Here is a 26,309-nt window from a genome sequence, read left to right on the forward strand (position 1 = left end):
AACTGGCAAAAACTTAAAACATACAATTATGGCTGAACAAAGAGTGAATCAATCAAGTTCATCCAATTAATTTCCTTTCTGGGACAATATGATAAGCTGCACAATCAAACATAGTAAAATCAATGCTTCTTAAAAAGATTTTTTTCTCATGATATACTAATCAAACCAAATTCAAAGCCTCTGGATGTTAGAAATCCAAAATATGTAAAATATTCCTTCTTTCGAAGCACTTATCAACCAGTGGTGAGGGCTAACGTATAAATTAACAGTTCAATATAAAGCAATGATCTGGAGAATAAGTTCAAAGGAACATCTGAATCAGAAGATGAAAGTTTTGGCTTGAGCACATAGAAAGAAAGAATACTGTAACCCAATCAAAGACTGAGTTGAAACTCAGGGCCAGGACTACATTCTAAATGTGCTAGAGGAAGTCTGCATTGTAGGTAATATGCTTGCCACTGAACTATATGCACTAATGTTGTCTCTGGAAACAAATTAGATCAGATTAAGAATCTCAGAAGATAGAAATGGAGTTCGCCAAAACCTTGACAGACAGGTGCTTCTTAAAAAAGATGTTCCAGGGCTCTGAGTGGCTCAGTCAGTTAAGCATCTGACTTCGACTCAGGCCATAATCTTGCGTTTCGTGAGTTCGAGCCCAACATCGGGCTCTGTGCTGACAGCTCAGAGCCTGGAGCCTGCTTCAGATTCTGTGTCTCCCTCTCTTTCTGCCCCTCAGCTCCCCTCCCCTCCCCTCCCCTTCTCGTCTCTCTATTGAAAATAAGTAAACATTTAAAAAATTTAAAAAGAATAAAAAACAATATTACATGATATCCTCAAACAAAGGACAGAGAGAAGTAAAGTGACTAATTAAAAACATGTACAGGGCAAGGTTTAGAACACAAGTCAAGTAGGAATCTATGAGACAGTGTACACTGTGAGTTTAATAAAAGAAATCACTGATTGCAAGGAAAGAAAAATGTGTATTTTAAAGAATCAAAACAAGAGGACACTAGAAAAAATATAATAAATGTCACTTAAACTTAAAATCAAGAATCAATCCAGTTAGGAAAAATTAAACACAATTATGGCTGAACTTATAAAGTTTAGAAACATTATCTTAATCTTTATTTTAACAGATTTACAATTATTTTTTCCATTTAGGTCTTTAAGTCACCTGGACTTCTGTACATGCCATGAAGTAGGGCTTTAACTTTTTTTTTTTCCCAAATTAACACCAATTGCCTTAAACATCACTTAGGAGGCTCTGTCCTGTTTATTTTTCATTACTGGTATGATTGTTTGTGCTGTTGTACCTGCTTTCATATCAGCTGCTATTGATGCTGGATGTCTCTATTAACAAAAACATCTCAATTTCATTTCCATTTACCCCTTTTTCCTGAAGATAGAGCTAAATATCTACTTCAAGTATGAAACTTCCCTGGACCATCACAGACAACCTAAAGTAACATCACTTCTGAGTCCTTTTACTATAGATATTCAAATTAGTTACTTAAAATTACTGGTATCAGCAATGAATTCAACTTGACTGATACAAATACATAAAGATCTCTCTGCATCAGAAGATGCTTATGTTGCACAGACACCTTTGTATAAATACCTTTTAGATGCAGAACTCAGACCCTTATTTCTAGTGCCATGCTACCTAGACACCTTAAAAAGTGTTTTATAAAACATGATAATACTGATATAACAAAGACAGCAAAGTGAGGTTTAATCTTAGTTGTTATTTTACTGATTGAGTTTATTTTAAAAAATAATACTTTCATCTTTTCGATGACTTTTATTTTTCTCTCCCCAAAATTTTCTGAAATCATATCAATTTATTTTTATTGACATCCAGAAAATAGACCAAAATTAAATTAAAAAATTATTTTCACCATCCCCCACTTTTTTGTTTGTTTTGGTTGTGTTTTGTTTTTGTTTTTGTTTTTGTTTTGAGGTGTCCATGCATCAAACAGAGAACTCACATGAAGTCCTTGGGTGAAGCTTTCCAGAGAGCAGAGGCATCGATAGGGCTGGCTTGTTGTGTCACACTTATTGGCATGACCGTAGCACTGACATCTGTGAACAGGAGCAACAGACATTTCTAAGTCAACTCCACTGTGAATATATTTAAGGGCCTGTGAATATATCCACTGTGTGGATCCAACCGGGAAGACAAGTATGTTAATCAACACAAAGATCAGTTTCTCTTCTCTCATGTGGATGCTCATGAAAGTTTTGCATTAATCCTAAAGTATTGGGTGAGGTGCCGTCAATATCCAAACCATATTGTTCTGAAAAGGTAATTTTCAAGCCTCCCTGGAAAAAGGGTCAGGGATTGTTTCTACCTATATCAGACGTATGACAAACTTGTCAAGGGAAGGTATTTACTGAACCTATCAAGTCACGGTGAAAAATATAAAGTTTAGAATAAGCTGCAGAGTGAAATTAACAAATTTCAATTATTCGGGAGGTGTTTTTCACCAAAATTATATGGTGACTATTTAGTAGTAGTATTATTTTCATTATGCTAGTACTAAACAAAAAATAGTTTGGTATTCTGGTCTGTTTTTAAAGATATACTTTACTTACACAGCATATCACTCTTCTAGCACAACTCAGTGCTAAATACAGTCTACATAGGTGTCCTTTAAAGAGTATGCCGCTGGAGGAGTGCCGGAAGATGGCGGCGTAGGAGGACGCGGGGCTCACAGCGCGTCCTGCCGATCACTTAGATTCCACCTACACCTGCCTAAAGAACCCAGAAAACCGCCAGAGGATTAGCAGAAGGGAGTCTCCGGAGTCAAGCGCAGACTAGAGGCCCACGGAAGAGGGTAGGAAGGGCGGCGAGGAGGTGCACGCTCCACGGACTGGCGGGAGGGAGCCGGGGCGGAGGGGCGGCTCCCCGGCCAAGCAGAGCCCCCGAGTCTGGCTGGCAAAAGCGGAGGGGCCGGACGGACTGTGTTCCGACAGCAAGCGCGACTTAACGTCTGGGAGGTCATAAGTGAACAGCTCTGCTCGGAAAGCGGGAAGGCTGGAGGACAAAGGGAGGGAGAGCTGCTGAGCCCCCGGACGGCAGAGCTCAGCTAGGCGGGGAACAAAGGCGCTCGCCAGCGCCATCTCCCCCGCCCATCCCCCAGCCAAAATCCCAAAGGGAACCAGTTCCTGCCAGGGAACTTGCTCGCTCCGCGCAAACACCCAACTCTGTGCTTCTGCGGAGCCAAACCTCCGGCAGGGCAGCGGATCTGACTCCCTCCCGCTGCCACAGGGCTCCTCCTGAAGTGGATCACCTAAGGAGAAGCGAGCTAAGCCTGCCCCTCCAGCCCCCGTGCACCTTGCCTACCCACCCCAGCTAATACGCCAGATCCCCAGCAACACAAGCCTGGCAGTGTGCAAGTAGCCCAGACGGGACACGCCACCCCACAGTGAATCCCGCCCCTAGGAGAGGGGAAGAGAAGGCACACACCAGTCTGACTGTGGCCCCAGCAGTGGGCTGGGGGCAGACATCGGGTCGGACTGCGGCCCCGCCCACTAACTCCAGTTATACACCACAGCACAGGGGAAGTGCCCTGCAGGTCCTCACCACGCCAGGGACTCTCCAAAATGACCAAACGGAAGAATTCCCCTCAGAAGAATCTCCAGGAAATAACAACAGCTAATGAACTGATCAAAAAGGATTTAAATAATATAACAGAAAGTGAATTTAGAATAATAGTCATAAAATTAATCGCTGGGCTTGAAAACAGTATACAGGACAGCAGAGAATCTCTTGCCACAAAGATCGAGGGACTAAGGAACAGTCACGAGGAGTTGAAAAACGCTTTAAACGAATTGCAAAACAAAATGGAATCCACGATGGCTCGGCTTGAAGAGGCAGAGGAGAGAATAGGTGAACTAGAAGATAAAGTTATGGAGAAAGAGGAAGCTGAAAGAAAGAGGGATAAAAAAATCCAGGAGTATGAGGCGAAAATTAGAGAACTAAGTGATACACTAAAAAAAAATAATATACGCATAATTGGTATCCCAGAGGAGGAAGAGAGAGGGAAGGGTGCTGAAGGGGTACTTGAACAAATTATAGCTGAGAACTTCCCTGAACTGGGGAAGGAAAAAGGCATTGAAATCCAAGAGGCACAGAGAACTCCCTTCAGACGTAACTTGAATCGATCTTCTGCACGACATATCATAGTGAAACTGGCAAAATACAAGGATAAAGAGAAAATTCTGAAAGCAGCAAGGGATAAACGTGCCCTCACATATAAAGGGAGACCTATAAGACTCGTGACTGATCTCTCCTTTGAAACTTGGCAGGCCAGAAAGGCTTGGCACGATATCTACAGTGTGCTAAACAGAAAAAATATGCAGCCGAGAATCCTTTATCCAGCAAGTCTGTCATTTAGAATAGAAGGAGAGATAAAGGTCTTCCCAAACAAACAAAAACTGAAGGAATTTGTCACCACGAAACCAGCCCTACAAGAGATCCTAAGGGGGATCCTGTGAGACAAAGTACCAGAGACATCACTACAAGCATAAAACATACAGACATCACAATGACTCTAAACCCATATCTTTCTATAATAACACTGAATGTAAATGGATTAAATGCGCCAACTAAAAGACATAGGGTATCAGAATGGATAAAAAAACAAGACCCATCTATTTGCTGTCTACAAGAGACTCATTTTAGATCTGAGGACACCTTTAGATTGAGAGTGAGGGGATGGAGAACTATTTATCATGCTCCTGGAAGCCAAAAGAAAGCTGGAGTAGCCATACTTATATCAGACAAACTAGACTTTAAATTAAAGGCTGTAACAAGAGATGAAGAAGGGCATTATATAATAATCACAGGGTCTATCCACCAGGAAGAGCTAACTATTATAAATGTCTATGCACCAAATACCCGAGCCCCCAGATATATAAAACAATTACTCATAAACATAAGCAACCTCATTGATAAGAATGTGGTCATTGCAGGGGACTTTAACACCCCACTTACAGAAATGGATAGATCATCTAGACACACAGTCAATAAAGAAACAAGGGCCCTGAATGATACATTGGATCAGATGGACTTGACAGATATATTTAGAACTCTGCATCCCAAAGCAACAGAATATACTTTCTTCTCGAGTGCACATGGAACATTCTCCAAGATAGATCATATACTGGGTCACAAAACAGCCCTTCATAAGTTTACAAGAATTGAAATTATACCATGCATACTTTCAGACCACAATGCTATGAAGCTTGAAATCAACCACAGGAAAAAGTCTGGAAAACCTCCAAAAGCATGGAGGTTAAAGAACACCCTACTAACGAATGAGTGGGTCAACCAGGCAATTAGAGAAGAAATTAAAACATATATGGAAACAAACGAAAATGAAAATACAACAATCCAAACGCTCTGGGATGCAGCGAAGGCAGTCCTGAGAGGAAAATACATTGCAATCCAGGCCTATCTCAAGAAACAAGAAAAATCCCAAATACAAAATCTAACAGCACACCTAAAGGAAATAGAAGCAGAACAGCAAAGGCAGCCTAAACCCAGCAGAAGAAGAGAAATAATAAAGATCAGAGCAGAAATAAACAATATAGAATCTAAAAAAACTGTAGAGCAGATCAACGAAACCAAGAGTTGGTTTTTTGAAAAAATAAACAAAATTGACAAACCTCTAGCCAGGCTTCTCAAAAAGAAAAGGGAGATGACCCAAATAGATAAAATCATGAATGAAAATGGAATGATTACAACCAATCCCTCAGAGATACAAACAATTATCAGGGAATACTATGAAAAATTATATGCCAGCAAATTGGACAACCTGGAAGAAATGGACAAATTTCTAAACACCCACACTCTTCCAAAACTCAATCAGGAGGAAATAGAAAGCTTGAACAGACCCATAACCAGCGAAGAAATTGAATCGGTTATCAAAAATCTCCCAACAAATAAGAGTCCAGGACCAGATGGCTTCCCAGGGGAGTTCTACCAGACATTTAAAGCAGAGATAATACCTATCCTTCTCAAGCTATTCCAAGAAATAGAAAGGGAAGGAAAACTTCCAGACTCATTCTATGAAGCCAGTATTACTTTGATTCCTAAACCAGACAGAGACCCAGTAAAAAAAGAGAACTACAGGCCAATATCCCTGATGAATATGGATGCAAAAATTCTTAATAAGATACTAGCAAATCGAATTCAACAGCATATAAAAAGAATTATTCACCATGACCAAGTGGGATTCATTCCTGGGATGCAGGGCTGGTTCAACATTCGCAAATCGATCAACGTGATACATCACATTAACAAAAAAAAAGAGAAGAACCATATGATCCTGTCAATCGATGCAGAAAAGGCCTTTGACAAAATCCAGCACCCTTTCTTAATAAAAACCCTTGAGAAAGTCGGGATAGAAGGAACATACTTAAAGATCATAAAGGCCATTTATGAAAAGCCCACAGCTAACATCATCCTCAACGGGGAAAAACTGAGAGCTTTTTCCCTGAGATCAGGAACACGACAGGGATGCCCACTGTCACCGCTGCTGTTTAATATAGTGCTGGAAGTTCTAGCATCAGCAATCAGACAACAAAAGGAAATCAAAGGCATCAAAATTGGCAAAGATGAAGTCAAGCTTTCGCTTTTTGCAGATGACATGATATTATACATGGAAAATCCGATAGACTCCACCAAAAGTCTGCTAGAACTGATACATGAATTCAGCAAAGTTGCAGGATACAAAATCAATGTGCAGAAATCAGTTGCATTCTTATACACTAACAATGAAGCAACAGAAAGACAAATGAAGAAACTGATCCCATTCACAATTGCACCAAGAAGCATAAAATACCTAGGAATGAATCTAACCAAAGATGTAAAAGATCTGTATGCTGAAAACTATAGAAAGCTTATGCAGGTAATTGAAGAAGATATAAAGAAATGAAAAGACATTCCCTGCTCATGGATTGGAAGAATAAATATTGTCAAAATGTCAATACTACCCAAAGCTATCTACACATTCAATGCAATCCCTATCAAAATTGCACCAGCATTCTTCTCGAAACTAGAACAAGCAATCCTAAAATTCATATGGAACCACAAAAGGCCCCGAATAGCCAAAGTAATTTTGAAGAAGAAGACCAAAGCAGGAGGCATCACAATCCCAGACTTTAGCCTCTACTACAAAGCTGTCATCATCAAGACAGCATGGTATTGGCATAAAAACAGACACATAGACCAATGGAATAGAATAGAAACCCCAGAACTAGACCCACAAACGTATGGCCAACTCATCTTTGACAAAGCAGGAAAGAACATCCAATGGAAAAAAGACAGTCTCTTTAACAAATGGTGCTGGGAGAACTGGACAGCAACATGCAGAAGGTTGAAACTAGACCACTTTCTCACCCCATTCACAAAAATAAACTCAAAATGGATAAAGGACCTGAATGTGAGACAGGAAACCATCAAAACCTTAGAGGAGAAAGCAGGAAAAGACCTCTCTGACCTCAGCCGTAGCAATCTCTTACTCGGCACATCCCCAAAGGCAAGGGAATTAAAAGCAAAAGTGAATTACTGGGACCTTATGAAGATAAAAAGCTTCTGCACAGCAAAGGAAACAACCAACAAAACTAAAAGGCAACCAACGGAATGGGAAAAGATATTTGCAAATGACACATCGGACAAAGGGCTAGTATCCAAAATCTATAAAGAGCTCATCAAACTCCACACCCGAAAAACAAATAACCCAGTGAAGAAATGGGCAGAAAACATGAATAGACACTTCTCTAAAGAAGACATCCGGATGGCCAACAGGCACATGAAAAGATGTTCAACGTCGCTCCTTATCAGGGAAATACAAATCAAAACCACACTCAGATACCACCTCACGCCAGTCAGAGTGGCCAAAATGAAGAAATCAGGAGACTATAGATGCTGGAGAGGATGTGGAGAAACAGGAACCCTCTTGCACTGTTGGTGGGAATGCAAATTGGTGCAGCCGCTCTGGAAAGCAGTGTGGAGGTTCCTCAGAAAATTAAAAATAGACCTACCCTATGACCCAGCAATAGCACTGCTAGGAATTTATCCAAGGGATACAGGAGTACTGATGCATAGGGGCACCTGTACCCCAATGTATATAGCGGCACTCTCAACAATAGCCAAATTATGGAAAGAGCCTAAATGTCCATCAACTGATGAATGGATAAAGAAATTGTGGTTTATATACACAATGGAATACTACGTGGCAATGAGAAAAGATGAAATATGGCCTTTTGTAGCAACATGGATGGAACTGGAGAGTGTGATGCTAAGTGAAATAAGCCATACAGAGAAAGACAGATACCATATGGTTTCACTCTTATGTGGATCCTGAGAAACATAACAGAAACCCATGGGGGAGGGGAAGGAAAAAAAAAAAAAAAAAAAAAAAAAAGAGGTTAGAGTGGGAGAGAGCCAAAGCATTAGAGACTGTTAAAAACTGAGAACAAACTGAGGGTTGATGGGGGGTGGGAGGGAGGGCAGGGTGGGAGGGAGGGCAGGGTGGGTGATGGGTATTGAGGAGGGCACCTTTTGGGATGAGCACTGGGTGTTGTATGGAAACCAATTTGACAGAAAATTTCATATATTAAAAAATAAAATAAAAAGAAAATAAAAAAAAAAAAAAGAGTATGCCGCTCTCCAGCTACCCATACTTTGAAATACTACGAGTCTTGTTCTCAAGTATGGTCAGATGTTTATAAATTATCTAGGGAATAGATTTTTTCTCCTAGGAAAGCAAATATTCTTCATAAAATTGTGAATTGTGAATTCACGGAGGCCAAGCCCCATGCTTACAAACTAGCTGGGAGTAGAATTGTCCTTCAAAATCTAGCTCCTTCTCTTTGACTTCAAGAATATTTTAAAAATTATATTCCAGAACAAACCAAGTAAAATATCTAGTAAATCATTTCTAAGCCAGATTCAGGGTATCACACCTTCTAAACCCAACAGCTTTTGAAAATTGTTTCTATAACAATGTGGTCTTACATATGGGAAAGAATTACATACAAACCTTTCTAAAAAAATCTTGGAGTAGGAAGCCATTTCAAAACATGAAGTTTGAAATCTGGTTTGCTCTACATCTTAATGTATTTTTTTTTAATTTTTTTTCAACGTTTTTTATTTATTTTTGGGACAGAGAGAGACAGAGCATGAACGGGGGAGGGGCAGAGAGAGAGGGAGACACAGAATCGGAAACAGGCTCCAGGCTCCGAGCCATCAGCCCAGAGCCCGACGCGGGGCTCGAACTCACGGACCGCGAGATCGTGACCTGGCTGAAGTCGGATGCTTAACCGACTGCGCCACCCAGGCGCCCCATCTTAATGTATTTTTAAGTAAGTATGACCACAGCCTTGTTGAAAACAAAACTCATGATGAAAAGCACCCTGCAATCAAACCTCAGTAATGAACATTACCTCCCAGTGATGGTGATTTCATCAACTGCATAGTATCTGTGTCTGAGGCTGACAGGAGTCTCAGTTGTATAGTACTGTCCATAAAAATGAAGTCTTATTTGTGTGGCTTTTACAAACTCTTGAAGAGATGGGGTGTTATAAAAGTTATTGTAGCCAGGACGATGATTTGGTCCAGGTGTTAGGATGCTAAATGTGACATTACCATGTGAATATGGAGTGACACTGTTGATGAAAAACATTTGAAGTCATGAAAAGCTACTCATAATTTTAATAAAACAGAATCATAACTTTGAGACATTCTTACGCAATACTCGTAACAACTTTAATTCTTCATTCTGGGAAAACAGACATATCTCACATAATTTGTATGCAAACAATACAGGATCATCACAGAAAAAACACAGTAAAACATTTCCTTGAGGACATAATAAAATTCTATTAATATAGATAACTTGCTAAACAATCTGAAAATCAGATTATAAAGCCCAAATGAGGCTGTAAACAAGAGATACTCCAAAGTCTTCTAAGAGAACTTCAAATGTAATTTAAAACTCAAGTTAGGGAGGAGTCTTAGAAGAATCTGCCTCAAGAAAGTTAGTGAGAGTTAGACTCACCAGTCCAGTGAGTTAGTCTACCTATTGCTTATTATTAACCCATTAGTTTATTAAAATTAACTCCTTCAAAGATATTTTTTTAAATATTCATACGTGGAAAGCTGAAGACAGTTGACAGAATCAGGTTTCTCCAAATCTCCATTATTTTTCATTCCAAAAGCTCTGCAATTTCCAGCAAAATATTGCCAATCCTCCCAATCCAGGCTGTCCTCCTTCTTCCTTTGAATCCTTATTGCTGTTGGTTGTGGACTAAGGAACCGAATGATAATATAAAACACCTAAAAATGGATAAGTTAATCATTGTCTTTAAAGTTGTAAGTTTGACCCATCAGTATAAATCAAACCAAGGAATTGCTAGTTTCAAATATAATAGCTTACTTCTTCATAATAATAATTATCAAATATTCATCAGACATCCACAAACTTGATAGCCCTATGGTAAAAGCAACGCATTCTATAACTGCATATCCATCCTTATTCTTAAGGATCTTATCAATTAAGTGCAAACACTAAGTGTGGAGACTGCTTGGGATTTTCTCCCTCCCTCTCCAGACTCTTTCCCCCCGTCTCAAAAATAAACATTTAAAAAATAAATTCATTAATTAACTACAAATTAATATGAAGTTTGATATATAAGGATATGGAAAAACAACCTTAGTTCCATGAGATAATTGTTATATATGTTCTTCTTATGTAGTTACTTAGAATAATCACCTTAGTTTTTATTAATTTGTATTACTTAATAAAAAGACATCAATTTCAATATTGCATATGATTTCATATAAATATCTAAAAAAGATCCTGCATATTTTCTTTTAGATATTTTTATTTCATACATTATTATACACTATGTTAGTTAAGTAATGTTTGGTTGCCTAATTCATTCACCTTGTAGTAGACGAATTGCATCCCCAAATAAATATATTGAAGTACTAACACCCAGCACCTGTGAATGTGACCTTCTTCAGAAATAGGGTATTTTCAAATGTAATTAAGTTAAGGATCTGAAGATGAAATCATCCCAGATGTAGGCTGGGCCTTATAACAGAGCGAGGAGAAAGATCTGACACACAAACAAACACAGAGGAAGGCCAGTGCAAAGAGAGGCAGAGATGGGAGTTATGGAGCCCTAAACCAAGGAACACCAGGAGACAGCAGAGCCTGGAAGAAGCAAGGAAGGATTCCCCACTAGAGCCTTTGGAGGGAGAGTAGTCCCTCCAACACTCTGATTTTGTATTTCTGATCTTCAGAACTGTGAGAGAAGAAATTTCTGTTGTTTTAAGCCATTAAATTAGTGGTCATCGGTCGTGGCAGCTACAGGAAACTAATACACCTCACTATTTCAAATTACCTGATACTGTCCATTTTCCAAATCTATTGAAATAGTCACTCCTTGATTAAGCTGGGTAATGTTTGTAAACACATGTGAAACCCATGAAGTACCAATATCATTATCATTGACAAAAGAGAGAGGATGGGCTTCAGGATTCAGCCGTAACACCCTATCAGTGGTTGTATCCTCTTCATCATTAGGAATGCAGTATCGCTGAACCAAAGGATGGACCCGAGGGTGGCTGCCAGGGCAGCGACAATGTGACTGGGTATGCAATCTGAACAGATTTCCAGAATAAATTTCCAGAATCTCCCTGTGGTTGTAAGAAGCAGACTGTAAGTCAAAGAGTTCAACAGTAATAGAATTTCTAAGGATTGCTACAAATGAATATCACTATTTTAACTTTTTGATTAGTATCCATTTAATTTTAATAGTTTTCTAAACAGAATATAAAATCAAACTCATTCCTGGCAAAATAAACACACTCATAAAATAGATATTGAAAACAGTAAGTTCTTAACTGTTAGCTTTTTCCATTGAGAAGCATGTGTAAGCCCTTGTCTGATTATCTAGACATTTTTTTTAAATATCATATTTTACTCTACCTATTTGTGATAAAAAAAAACTAAAGGTAATATTCATGTATGTTGTTAAAATGACTTACCCCTGAGACTGAACAATAATATATTGAAAATACTGAGAGTTATAGATAAGGTCTCCAGTTAATCCATAGGAAAGAAATAAGAAAATAAGTGTCATTTATCTGCTGCTGTTTTAAGTAAAGGAACTGAGGCCAAGACCATTTTTCAATGGTTTTCTGTGACTCATCAGTACATATTCTGGCATCCTAAAGTGCTTCAGTGGCTTCAGATCACCTGGCAGCTGCCAATAGTCAAAGAATAATGCCAATTCCAGGCAGATATATTTAATTTTTCCATTAAGGGCAATACACCTGTTCTAGGTCAGAATCAGTCATTCTATTTATAGGCACTCTTCCCTATAATACCTTTCCAGACATCTCAGGTAGGCCAAGATCAGGCACTCAGGTCTAACTAGAGAAACTAGGCTTCTTCCTTCAGATTCCAGTAGGGCAATGGAGTCAGGCAGTTTAACCACTCACCAAATCACAGGAAATAACAGCTTCTTCTTTTAATCTTATTGATATTTTCCAGTTGATACCAGGTTTGGAATGGGACCAAAAGTGACTATCCGGTGAAATCCTTGCCCCCAGTAAAAACTTTAATAGTGCCAAAATTATTGCAGCGCTACTCGGCAGAATTTTAGATAAAGGTGATTTAAAGGATAGCAAGACTGGTGGCAGAAAATCTCCCAAATAATGTGTTCCACTGTTACAGCACCCTTTATTCATGTAGCCCTTGATTATACAGACTAGTAAAGAATGTTGATATTTCTAATGGACATAGCGCTGATCATAGCAGCACCTCAAGAACAATACTTCTCAAATTGACAAGAGCTATTCCTGTCATTTGGAAATTCACCACACTAATCTACATCTTCCTTCAAGAAATTTGAATAAACATGATTCTTTTTGGTCCTTAATAGAAGTAAACAACATCAACTCATCCATGCAATAATATACTATTATTATTATTATAATCCAATAATAAGAGAGAAACTTTAGAGGGCAGCTAAGCAGAATTTCACTTGAACTTTTCTGAACAGAATGAAAATTTAAGTGTCTTAAGAATCCCTAGGAAAGATTTGCTACCTATTCTCAAGATGAGGAAATACTTGATTAACACTAGTCCAACTCTACATAATTTTTGTTCACTGGAAATAGAAAAATATACAATAATACTTCAAATTACTCACTCTTCTTATCTCCAAGTCTAATAGCTCAGCCTCTTGAGACTTTCTCAGGGATCAAAATAATCACTTTCATTGTTCTAAATTCTTTAGTACTTATAAGTTCAACAAAGCAATTTTAAAAGGCAGAGAGAGCAGTTTCTTAAGTATCCAAAACTACTTCATCTAGAATATTTAAACAAATGTATCCCAAATTCTGTAATACAACATGTTCAAAAATCTAGTTCTGTTAGAGGAAATCCTTTGTATGGGAAATAATCTTAGGGATTCCCTGGGCTTATACCAATGGGTTAACAAGGCATAAAGAAATACAAAGCCATAGGATGCTCACACCCAAGTTTGGTAAACAAGATTAGGCAAATAAGAATAGAGAAGGGGGTCTTAGCCCCCCAGAATAAAGGTGGGCTAGGGCCCCAAAATAAAGCGTGGAGGTTCAAAGGCACCCAGAATAGGGAGGGGCAAAGGCCCCAATATAAAACATAGGTATATGAAATAAACAAGATTAGATATTCAGGGTGGAAGCACCCCCAATTTAGTACTATAGCAGAAAGCTGCTTTCACAGGAAGGAAGGACCAAGTTAGGTAAATACGTAAACCGGGCTATAGACTGCTGCTCTGCCCTGCAGGGCGAAGTTGCCCAGAGTGGAGATGGTTAACAAAAGAAAGGTGCCTTGTTAACTCTGAGGTCTTGTGTCCTACCTGTCTCATCCCCTAGGCTAGCTAAGATAAACAGAGGTGGTGCCTCATGTCCTCTGTAAACAACCTTCCACTCAGAGCCAGGATTTTGTTTTGTATTAATCCAAACCCCTAACCCTGAATGTCTTCAAGACCCCTTTTCCCTCACGTCCCCAAGTTAATGTTCACAGATACATTGTCTCTTTGTGCACGTCCAACATCATGTTTATAAGTCTTCTGATCCTAATAAAAATGGGGCTAAGACCCTTATTCGGGGCTCTTGTCTTTTCCCAGACATTAACCATCTCTCGCTTTTCATCCTGTGTCCCACTCTTTTGCTGGCCAAAAGAGAACTTTAGACTTAGAGTCTACCACACCTTTGTAAAGAATTTGATCAATTTCATATTATAAGAAGTTACCCAACAGAGGAGCACTAATGACTAACAACCATAGACTAAGTCAAAGCAAACAGTGTAAACATTAATTAGGTGACATTTCCCAAATTCTATAAAGATGAGAAATAACATAATCTTTTGCAACTCTTACTGAATTGAATTCGAGAATTATTCTTATACCTGTTGAACTCTACAACACCACATTCACTTACCTGTTTGTAAGCGCCACTTGGTATAATTGAAAATCTTGCATTCTTCCAACAAACTGCTCTAATCCTGCAGAATACACATAATATACATCATATGAGAAGTTGCAGTTTCCCAAGCAGTGGCTGACAAATAAATAAATAAATCAGTTGAGCATTTGACTCTTGATTTTTGGCTCAGGTAATGATTCCAGGGTCATGGGATTGAGCCTCATGTCAAACTCCATGCTAAGCATGAAGCCTGCTTAAGATTCTTTCTCTCTCTCCCTCTGCCCCTCTTTCCCACTCATTCTGTCTCTCTAAAATAAAATAAAAATAAAAATAAAATAAAATAATCATAGTGTTTTCCATAGACATTGCAAAATTTAAGCCGAAGTGAATATTTTGCCCAGCCTGTTTACTGACCCAACTTGTTGTCTTTCTCCAGAAGCTGCCTCCCCAAATATTTTTTTATTTATTTTAATTGGAGTTGAATTGACACACAATGTCACATTATTTTCAGGGGTACAACACAATAATTCAACTCTATATGTTATATTATGCTCACCACAAGTGTAGCTCCCATCTGTCACCATAAAATGCATTATAATACCATTGATTCTATTCCCTATGCTGTACTTCTCATCCCTGTGACTTATTCATTCCATAACTCCCCAAATCAAATTTCTCTCTAGTTTATAAACCTATAAATCTATCATGTTATCAATGCTAAATTTGATTGTCATCTACTTTCATCTGCAATTCCCAGAGCATTTGCATTGCCAAGAGGAAGTCTCCCAACCTGTTCTAGCACCACCACCCCACCCCCCTGCCCCTGTTCTGTCTCCAAGCTCCAGAGTATCATTTTGGGTCATCTCCAAACTTAGATTAATGCCTAGTCTAGAAAATCTCCAGTAAATGAGGATAAATTGAAAACCTCCTATTCATAAATTTTGAGTTATTCACATATATCAATGGTATTCTAGCTCAGTCTCAAAATTCCATTACCTCCTGAGAATTCTTCTAAGACAAGCCAGATTCAAAGTCCACTTTGCATTGAATTAGGTGAACTTTCAAGGTGTAGGTAGATATCAACCTTAAATCACACATTGCTTCATTAATTCATTTAGCAAATATTTATTTAGAATTTAATAACAGGTAAGCCCAAGAGAATGGGAACAGAAAAACCTAAAAAAAAAAACAAAAAACAAAAAACAAACAAACAAACAAACAAACCTACCACCTCTTGGGTTTGTTATTATGCTTCTAATAATGAGGAAAATTTGATTAAATGGAATAATTCTAGCCAGAGTCTGGATCACGGGAACAGAAGAGGGGATGCGATCTACCTTATTGTGCCAACTCAATAATTATTTTTTAGGGCAATTAAATTTAGGGCAAAGGCCAACTTACCAAATGACCATTTCCTCAAAAGTTCGTTCACTTGAGAGATAGAGAGAGTACAACTGGGGGAGGGGCAGAGAGGGAGGGGAGAAAGAGAGAGAGAGACAGAGACAGAGAGACAGAGAATCTTAAGCAAGCTCCATGCCCAGTGTTGAGCCAGATGCAGGATTTGGTCCCACAACCCTGGGATCATAACCTGAGCTGAAATCAAGAATCGGATGCTCAACCGACTGAGTCACCCAGGTGTCCCAGTGTGTTTGTTTTTAAGCTATTGTCCTTTTGTCTTGATAAGAGTTTTAAAGAATATTTGATCTATCTTTGTTGCAGCTCCTTGGTGGTGATATGGAAGAAACTGGGGCAGGGTAAGGATATATCTGATGAATAAAAGATGTCAAGTAGAATTAGCACACCGAATAGTCTGAGATATTGATCTCAGAAGCAGGAGAAGATGAATGAGCAAAGAGGGTGACATTTGGCATGAGTATGTGTCTGTGTAAATATATATGTGCACGTGTGTGTGTATATGTTTGTGCGCACATGTTTGCGTGCACATGCATATACACATATATATGTACATATATATTATATTTTAAGAGACATTTAAGAAAGTAATCAAGAATATTTTATCTATTAATATTTTTTCATAAATATAAATATTTTCAAACAATATACTTTAAGAAAAAACTATGTTTATGGACTTTCCCTCTCCACCCCTCTGTCTCGGTCTTTCACGTACCCCACAACCTGAGGTCCACAGGAAGAAGGTGGACTACACAGCCTCCTGCTCTGACTTTTCAGTAAGGAGAGTTGCTCTATCCTATCTGTCCAGAAACAAGTGCAAACTAATTATTATATTAAATTGGTGTTATGAAGACAAAACAAGAAAATACTATAAGAGTCTGCACAAATCTTTAGAATTCCAACACAGTTTGCTTTAAAATGTGTAATTGAAAGAAATAAGAAAACACAATAATTTGTTCATAGGTGAAGTGGCCATCCAGAAAACTTGATAAATTGATCTGGATCTAGGATCTAAAGTTAAGCAAAGTAGGGAATGGCAGAGGAAGGATATGCCTTTCTTGAAGATAAGAGGAAAGATGGGAGGAACAGGTATGAATATGGCTAACTTATCGTATGCTTGTGTGTTTTTGTAGGGGAGTGGGGAAGACAAACAGAAAAAAACTACTCATGGTATTAATTGTCTTTCTGAGATAAGAGGTAATGAATATTGTCTTCCTAAATGAAGGAAGCTGGATCTACCTTCTGTTTATTTTTTTACCTTCACCTCTTCACACTCAAACCACATCCAACCCTTATCTCCCTAGCCTCCGCTATAACCCTTGCTGTAGTTCCACATCCTGAATTTAAAAGTGCCCCACTGTTGAATGTTTTATCTCAAATAACCCAGAAAATACAGATCATAAAAAATATGAGATAATCATTTGTGATTTTCAAAGGCCTAATCTAACTGAAAGCAAAAATAATGAATGTTTTGATTTTTGTCAAAGCCAGAATCATGGTTTTAAATTGTCAAGGTGGCTGTACTCTTTTATGCATTCATTCATTCAACAAGTATTTACTGATTGCCTATTATGTGTTAGGCACTTTCACAGGTTCCAGGGATATATCAGTTCACAAGATAGACACAAAACCCCAAAAACTTATTTTATGGAGCTTGCATTTAAGCAGCTAGATGAGCATAATACATGAGTAATTTACATAGTACACTAGAACATGATAAATGGTATGAAAATTTGGGGAAATTAGAGAAGCTTGGAAAGCATAGACTGGAGTTTTAATTTGGATGGTATGTTCAAGAGAGGCCTCATTGAGAATGTGGTATTGACAGGAGAAAGGGAATGAATCATTCATATATCTAGGGGCAAAATATTCCAGACAGGAGCCAATGAGTGCACAGACCCCTAAGGCAGTATGCTTGGCATGTGAGAGGAACTGCAAGGAGCCAGCATCCAGGAGCAGAATAATAGAGGGGAGGCTATTGGAAGATTAGGTCAGACAAGTAACTGGCTGGGGGGAAAGGGGTTCAAGTCATTAAAAGCCTTGCAAACCTACTGTAAAGACTTTGATTTTTATTCTGAATGAAATAGGAAGACACTGGAGGGTTTAGAGGAGAGGACTGACATGATCTCAGGTTTATTCAAAAGTGTTAAGAATAGAATGGAGAGGACAAGGGTACAGGTAGTGAGACCAGTTAAGCTATTATACTAATCCAAGTGAAAGATGATAGTAGTCAGACCAGGGTGTAGAAGTGGAGGTGTACATTTCAATACTGATAAATTAGAATTAACTTCCTATATTTTAATAATAGTTAAAGGGAAGCTCTGCTGCAGAGGAATAATAAAATATATTTTATCATCTATAAAATAAAGGGGCTGTGTTTTATGACCTTTAAAAACCATTTTAGTTGTAAATTTTGGAGTCTGAACATAGAAAAATCACATCCTCTACTGAAGAATTCATATTTGAAAAAAATTTCCAAAGCAAGAAGTGAGAAAAAAATTCTCTAAATACCTATAGTTAATGTGAATCACCCATTCTAAATAAGAGAATTATGATTTTGGTTTCAGTGGGAAGTATCATAAAATATTTTGAGGATTAAGATGGATTTTACTCCTTCCTTTCTTAGTTTCCAATTCCTTAACAGTAGATATTCATTGGAATAAATAGTGTATAAAAAGATTCTTCTTTGAAAAAATATTCATATGGCCAAAATATGTCTAAATAATATAAATGGGTCAGGGAAACAGACAGACTCATACCAGAATGATCTCATAATTGTCTACTCAGAAAACAGATAATGACTGGGAAAAGGCAGTACATCCACATTATAACAGGTGGCATAGCAAAATTAGATAAATGGGAACAGTGTAAGTAATCTAATATATAAATCAGGGTAAAAATCGGTTTTCAAAAAACCTAAATTACTAAATGTCACAGCAATTGGAAAGGAAGAAATAAAACTGCCCCTATTTGTGGATAACAGAAGTGTCTACTTAAAGAATTCCAGTGAATCTACATAAAAGCTACTAGAATAAGTGAATTTAGCAATTTTATATGATGCAAGTTAAATATATAAAAGTCAATTCAATTCTTATATACTAGTGATGAAACACTGAAAATAAATTTTTTAAGTATGATTTGTATTAGCCACAAAACATGAAACACTAGTTATAAATCTAACATAACATGACAGTGTCTGTAGGGAGAAAAATGCAAAACAATGATGAAAGAAATTACAGGATGTCATTATGAATGGCAGAGAAAGAACAACTGAAAATTCTCTCTTCCATAAAAGCAATGAAAACTCTAGCAAAGAGTGTCAAAACAACTTCTCTGGAACTCTGTAAATTAACCAAAACTCTGCCACAATCCAGGGAGGTTTTATTTTTAATGTCTGAACATCAGTAAGAATAGCATGTTTTGGGGGAGGGGTGGCATTTTAACTTTCTCTGTTCCCATCCTCCTCTCTGCCACTCAGTGGTAACCTTGAAAATAAATATCCATGATAACAGTGAGAAACAGCAGCCTAGCAGCCACTGGAGAAATCAGAATGAAATTGGAGTTCCTACAAAGCTCCAACCTCAGAAAATTTAGTCTGTCTGACAATATCTTAGAAAACCCATGAGCAAGACTTGAACAGACTCAGAGCTTGCCCAGTGGAAACAGTCATTTCTCTATGGATGTTTGTTGGAAATAATCAGTAGCAACTGCTTACCATTGCAGTTGCCTGAGGTAGAGATAATAGTTGGGTAAACAACAAACAAAGCAAAAAAGTTAAATAGAAAAGCTGAAGCATAAATGTCCATCGGGAGTTTTGCAAAGCTCTGAAATATTATTGGAAATCTAGAATGCCATGCACATATAAAGCCTATGTGCATGCTCAAGAGAAACCTGAGAAGAACCTAAGTTCTCACCTCTGCTTGACATTCTGGCTCTGCACAAGCAGGTAGTGGTGACTAAAGAAGAGAGCTTACCTGTTTAAACATTAGAGGCACACTTTAACACAAATACAGAGCTTTAAGCAAAGACTGAAAAACTTATTCATTCTAGGAATTTAAGAAATTCTCTCTTCAAACATTTAGCTGAGCACTAAGTTAATTGAACACAAAAATCAGTGCCCACATGTGAAAATAATATAGACTGTATGTAAATCAGGTCAGTCACTAAACAAGAAAGCAGCAATAAACAGAAGCATAAAAAAACATGAGAAAGGGAAGAATGATTTCCAGATTTGCTATATTATTTAAACATCCAGTTTTTAACAAAAAAAGTGACACATGCAAAAACAACAACAAAAGAAACTATGGTTAACAGGTTGATACAGAGTGGAAGGAAAAGCAGTCATAGAAACTTGGTCAATTGTAAGTCCATACATTAAACTTAACAGACAAAGACTTTAAATCAACTATTTTAAATAGTTGCTCAAAAACTAAAGAAAGGATGAAAATGGTGCCTCAGCAAATAGAGAATATGAGTAAGGAGACAAATTGTGAAAATAACAATTCACTAGAGGAGTTCAATATTAGATACAAATGGCAGAAGAAGGAATTGGTGAACATGAAGATAGGTCAAATTAGGTTATTCAGTCTGAGGAAGAAGGAAAAGGTAATGCAGAAAAATAAACAGAGCCTCAGAAAACTGAGACACCATCAAGTGCACCAACATAAGTATAATAGGAATCCCAAGAAAAGATGTAGAAAAAAAGAGCAGAAAAAATATTTTTAAAAAATTACTAAAACTTTTTCAGATTTGATGAATACCATTACCTACACATCCAAGAAGCTCAATGAACTCAAAGAAGGATAAATTCAAAAAGATCTACACCTAGAGATATTATTATTAGACTGTTGGAAGACAAAGAGAAAATCATGAAAGCAGCAAGAGAGAAATGACCCATCTGATACAAAGTATGTTCAATAAGATTAACAACATAATTTTAATCAGAAACCATGGAGGCCAGAAGGCAGCGGGATGACATATTTAGGGCACTGAAAGAAAAAATATTGCCAACCAAATATTCTCTCCAGTAAAACTATTCTTCAAAAATGAAGGACAGATTAAAACATTCCCAGATAAACAAAATTGGAGAGAATTGTGACTAGTAGACATGCTTCATATAAATTACTAAAGTAAACTTTTATGTTGAAATAAAAGGACACTAAACAATAACTCTAATGTACCTGAAGAAATAAAGAGCCCCTGTAAAGTAACTACAAATATAAATATATAAGATAATATAAATGCATTTTTATTTATAATACTTTTTCTCCTGATTTAAAAAAACAACTGCATAATACAATAATTATAATTCTGTGTTGACGGACATCTAACACCATAATTTGAATGACAATAACAAGGGGGAGGGAAAAAAAACTAAATAGATACAAAGTGTTTGTATACTATTGAAATTAATTTGGTATTGGGGTGCCTGGGTGGCTCAGTAAGTTAAGAGTCTTATTCTCAATCTTGCTCAAATCATGATCTCACAGTTTGTGAGTTCAAGCCCCTTAGAATTCATTCTACCACACTCTCTGCTCCAACTTTGCTCATGCTGTCTTTCTCTCTCAAAATATGTAAAGTTAAAAAAAAAAAGAAGTTGTAATTAATGAAAACTATATTATGTTCATTTTAATACCCTGGGAAACTACTAACAAAATAACAAATAGTAAAAAAAAAAAATGACGAGGAGGTTAAAATGGTATACTAAAACATATTAACACAAAAGAAGATATTAATGGAGAAATAGAGGAACAAAAAAGACATATAGGAAACAAATAGCAAAGTGACATTTCAACTACCTTATCAATAATTACATTAAATGGAAATGGGGTAAACATCTCCCAGAAAAGGAGATGTGGGAAGAATGGGGGCAGAAAACAGAATCCAACTATATGCTTCCTAGGAAAGACAAACTCAAAGAAACAAATAGATTCAAAGCTAAAAAACAGAAGAAAGACATACTACATAAACTGTAGCCAAACACATTCCCAATAATCAAGGGAAAAATCCCCAAAATACCTAGAAGGTCCTTTAAGACAAATGAAAACAAACGCACAACAAAACACACTTCATGAGTTTCAGGTAAAGTGTTGCTTAAAGAGAAATACAGCTATAAATATCTATATTAAAGAATAAAGTAATGAAATCAATGACCTAATATTCTACCTTAAGAAATTAGAGGGAAAAAAAAAAAGAGTACACTTCACCCAAAGCAAGCAGAAAGAAGCAAGTTATAAAGATTAGACATAAATGAAATAGAAAATAGAAAAACAATAGGGAAAAACAACAAAAGTTTATCCTTTGAAATGATTAACAAATCTGACAAACATTTAGCTCGACTGACAAAGAAAACAAAGGACAGAAAAGTCAAATCAGGAATGAAAGAAGGAACATTACGAATGATCTTACAGACATGAAAGATTGTAAGATAATTCTGTAGACTGTTTACTAACGATTAGATCATCTTGATAAGATGAACAAATTCCACAAAAGGTACAAACTACTGAAACTGACTCAAGAAGAAATAGGCATTCTGAGTAGTTTTAATAAGCAAAGAGAATAAATCAGTAATAAAAACAACTACACACAAAGAAAATCCAGGACCACATGCCTTCAACTGGTGGATTCTTCTAAACATTTAAACAAGGAATAACTCCAATCCCTCACAAGTTCTTCCAAAAGAAATAGAAGAGGAAGAAACACTTCTCAACTCATTCATAGACTGAATCAGAATTCATAAATTCATAGAATCATCTCATCCTGATACCAAAACCAATAAAGACATCATAAGAAAGTTACAGATTAATGTTTTATGAATATAGAGGCAAAATCTTCAACAGAACACTAGTAAACTAAATCAAACACCACAAATAAAAAGATTATATACCATAAGCAACTGAGATTTATCCCAGAGATACGAGGCTGGTCCAATATGTGAATATTGAATAATGCATAATATTGATAGAATAAAGGATAAAAAACAAATGATCATCTTCATAGATTCAGGAAAGGCACTTGCCAAATTCCAAACCTATTTCATTATAAAAACAAGCTATGAAAGAAGGGAAGTTCCTCTGCTGGAAGCCGAGCTATCCAACCAGCCTGATGGCAGGGCCCGGGCAGTGGACCGACAGGGGCGGCATGGCGGCCCACCAACAGTGAAGCTTCTTGTACTCCTGCTTTTATGTAATTTGGCCTTGGCGTTGGTCAGGGCAGCCCCCCATCAATGAAAGTACCTGGGGAATTGCCAGTTGGGGAATTGCCCACAACGGGCCCCCCGGGAATAGAACCATTGGGGAAAGAAATAAGAGTCCACAGGAAATTACGCGGCCCTACATCCAGCCCTTGCCGCCCCCTATAAACACTCCTCTACCTAAAGGGAGGATAGCCCCATATATTTCCCAGCCAAGGAGGGGGACAAATGGGTTTGAAATCCCCACTCTGGCAACAAAGGAATGTATCTATGGATACAAGTTACTCCAACCCCTAGGCCCACTTGGCCCCCAGGAGGCATTCCAGATGATAACTGTACCTGGTGGATTAAGGTACAGAAAGGTTCATTAGTTCCTAGGTATACATTGTCTCTCTGGGAGCACGTAAGGCGTGGGCTCCCAGGGCCCTCTTGGCTCCCTCCCGGCACCCCAGACCAAAGCGAATACTCTTGTCCCTTGTACCACAGATGGCACAAAGGAACAATTAAGAAGTCACGTCCTTGTAAAACATTCCACTTGAGGTGTTGAGAACTAGATGACCTTGAAAGGGTAGGAGGGAATGTTACTAGAAAATAACTATGTTGTTCCTTTGTGGGTGATCACACAAAGGAACATTTTTAGAATTAGGTAATGCCGAGAAACATAGATAATGCACGCTACCAGGAATTTGCTAACAAATATAATGCCACGCTTGCTACAATAAAGTGGCCAGTCTAACACACTGTTGTTGTCTGTGTCCATTTTATTTTTGTTTTATTTTATTTTCACTTTTTCGCTGATGCTGTTCATCCTTCAGGAACCCCTGGACATGCTGGAGCTGGACTCCGGCATTCCTCATTGGATAAAGAACATTTATAAAAACCTACAGTTAGCATTACACTTTGTGGTGAGAAACTAAATGTTTTCCCCCTGCAATCAGGAACAAGACACTAATGTCCACTCTTGCCCCTTCTATTCAACAGTGTTCTGGGCATACCAGCTAGGGCAATTAAACAAGAATAATATCCATTTTACAGAATAGAAGAGAAGAAAGATGAATGTGTCCAAGGAGACATTTAAAATTATAGAATTTTATAAATTATAAAATGAGATAAAACTAATTCTCAACTTGGGAACAAATAAATGCTTTTGTTCATATAATGGGATATGAATAACACAACTACAAGGAATGAACCAGATCTCAAATAATTCCCCATTTTTGTGCAAGCACCAAGTTGAAAATACACTAAGAAACCATTCTGTACATTTTAACATGAAGATAATAGCATATATTATGTTATTTAAGGATACTTACCTATATATTAGGTTTAGCCATCTGAAATAGCCAATATTTGGCCATTTTTAATGTAAAAAATGGCAATTTTATATGAGTCAACCTTATAACAAAATCATACAAATATACATGAGAATGATAAATGTAAATGCGTAACAGGAAAGGAGATCTTTAAGAATCTTTAAAAATTGCTTAAATACATTTTGAAAGTTCAATTTCACATGTCCATTGCCTGGGAAATCACTGACATAAAGAAAGTGGGGGTATTTCTAAATTATTTTAGAAGGTTAGATGTTGCTATAAATGTTAAAGTCAAATAAATAGTAATAACAATGTGAAGTTAGTAAGATTAGATCTGTCCCTTGTGAACCAAAAGTTTTAGAAATAGAAGTATGATAATTAGCATAGGTAGTTTTAGAGACATCTACCCATAGGTTAAAAGAATTAAAGATAATTACTGAATTTCTTTTTGGAAATAATATCTAACATGATATCAAACAGAATCCTCATTTTTTAAAATAACAGAGCTTAAAGACTGAGCATTTTGACAATACCATTAATAGATTCACATGTAAAGAACAAAATCTCAATGCAGTAAAATAAAAGCTAATATATCTCCTTTTAACAAAGACTTAGCTAATTGCCTTTCATCATTTCTATCAGGAATTCAAATTGAAATTAAAGGTATGCATGAAGAGATAGGTTAATTACCTGATTTCTATTTACTTCATTGTGACACTAAAGAAAACACTTTTTCTACAACAAATTTTAAAATAAATCATAAAAATCTAGAACTTCAAAATATGATGGTTCTAGAATAGAGTCAATCTTGCTCATTTTTTTTAAGTGCTCAAAATGGTAAGGGCTTCATGCCAAGAAAAAAACCTAGAGTGTGTTTTCTGGTTTTGTTGTTACTGTTATTGTTGTTTTTAGGCATCAAGAGAAAAGAATGAGAATATACTCCAATTATCATGTAACCATAAGAAGGAAATAAAGCTCCAAATGAAGCTATCATTGCAGACAATAAAAAACATAAGCATTTAATGTACAGTCATATACAATTAATACAGGTATTATTATACAATTGTACAATACATACAGTATTATAAAATTTCTTGAATGAAGGAAAGTTTGAAAATTCACCTCCAGAATCATTATTTAAATCAGTGAAAAGAAAGCTGTTATCCTGAAGAGTCAGAGGATGGCCACAAAATGGTCAAGAGTAATTGAATCAGAGAACAGAGAACAGAACCTTATATTATGCTAATTTCATCCAATTCCTTTTCTTCTTTTCAGAACCAGTTTTCTGCAATATCTACACCCAAAGTCTCCTTTTCCTTACCATTTAGTCTCATTTTAAGTGATCTACATTCCCTTTTCTCTATCGCTAGACTGAAAGTGTACTCTTGATGGCCAACCTAGGTGTGATTTTCAGTCTTATAACTTCTCCTTAGTATTCTGGTGTTTGGTATTATTGAAGAACATCTTGAAGTCATCATCATTTGTCTTCTAATATCCTAACCCTTGGGATACTTCTGAAGCTCCTTGGGTGCCTCTAATCTTTACCCCCATCTCCAAACCCTCTATCTGTAGCTCTATACTCTTTTTTTCTAGTTTTCTCTCCTCCAATAATTTTATCTGCTTCTAGAACTTCAAAAATAACCTCTATAAGGAATATTCTTATCTCCATATCACTAACCCTAAATCAGTCCTCAAATCCAGTCTCCTGTCTCAAACGACCTTTTGCCATTTCTACTTGGCTATTCCATTTCTATCTCAAATAATCAACATTAATTCCCTTAAGCCCACTCTCCTTTCCCTCAGTTCCTCCCCTGCATTAACCTTTCTCTCCTTTTCTTCTTCTCCGCTCTCCTCTCCACCTCATATATGCACACATATACACACAAAATCCCAA

The 26,309-nt window shown here is 37.1% G+C and overlaps 1 protein-coding gene across 1 annotated transcript in view; it reads right to left on the reverse strand.

Moving 5' to 3' along the window:
* Positions 1–26,309, reverse strand: part of USH2A (usherin) — a 737,363-nt gene that overhangs the window by 639,343 nt on the left and 71,711 nt on the right. Inside the window, exons 5-9 of the mRNA XM_078441308.2 lie at positions 14,513–14,576; positions 11,422–11,716; positions 10,164–10,348; positions 9,457–9,678; positions 1,989–2,082 (exon numbers count right to left, since the gene is read on the reverse strand). Of these exons, the coding sequence (XP_078297434.2) occupies positions 1,989–2,082; positions 9,457–9,678; positions 10,164–10,348; positions 11,422–11,716; positions 14,513–14,576 (860 nt within the window). The remainder of the gene's footprint in view (positions 1–1,988; positions 2,083–9,456; positions 9,679–10,163; positions 10,349–11,421; positions 11,717–14,512; positions 14,577–26,309) is intronic.

Source organism: Panthera onca, chromosome F1, assembly GCF_046562875.1.
Source record: "Panthera onca isolate mPanOnc1 chromosome F1, mPanOnc1 haplotype 2, whole genome shotgun sequence".
NCBI lineage: Eukaryota > Metazoa > Chordata > Mammalia > Carnivora > Felidae > Panthera > Panthera onca.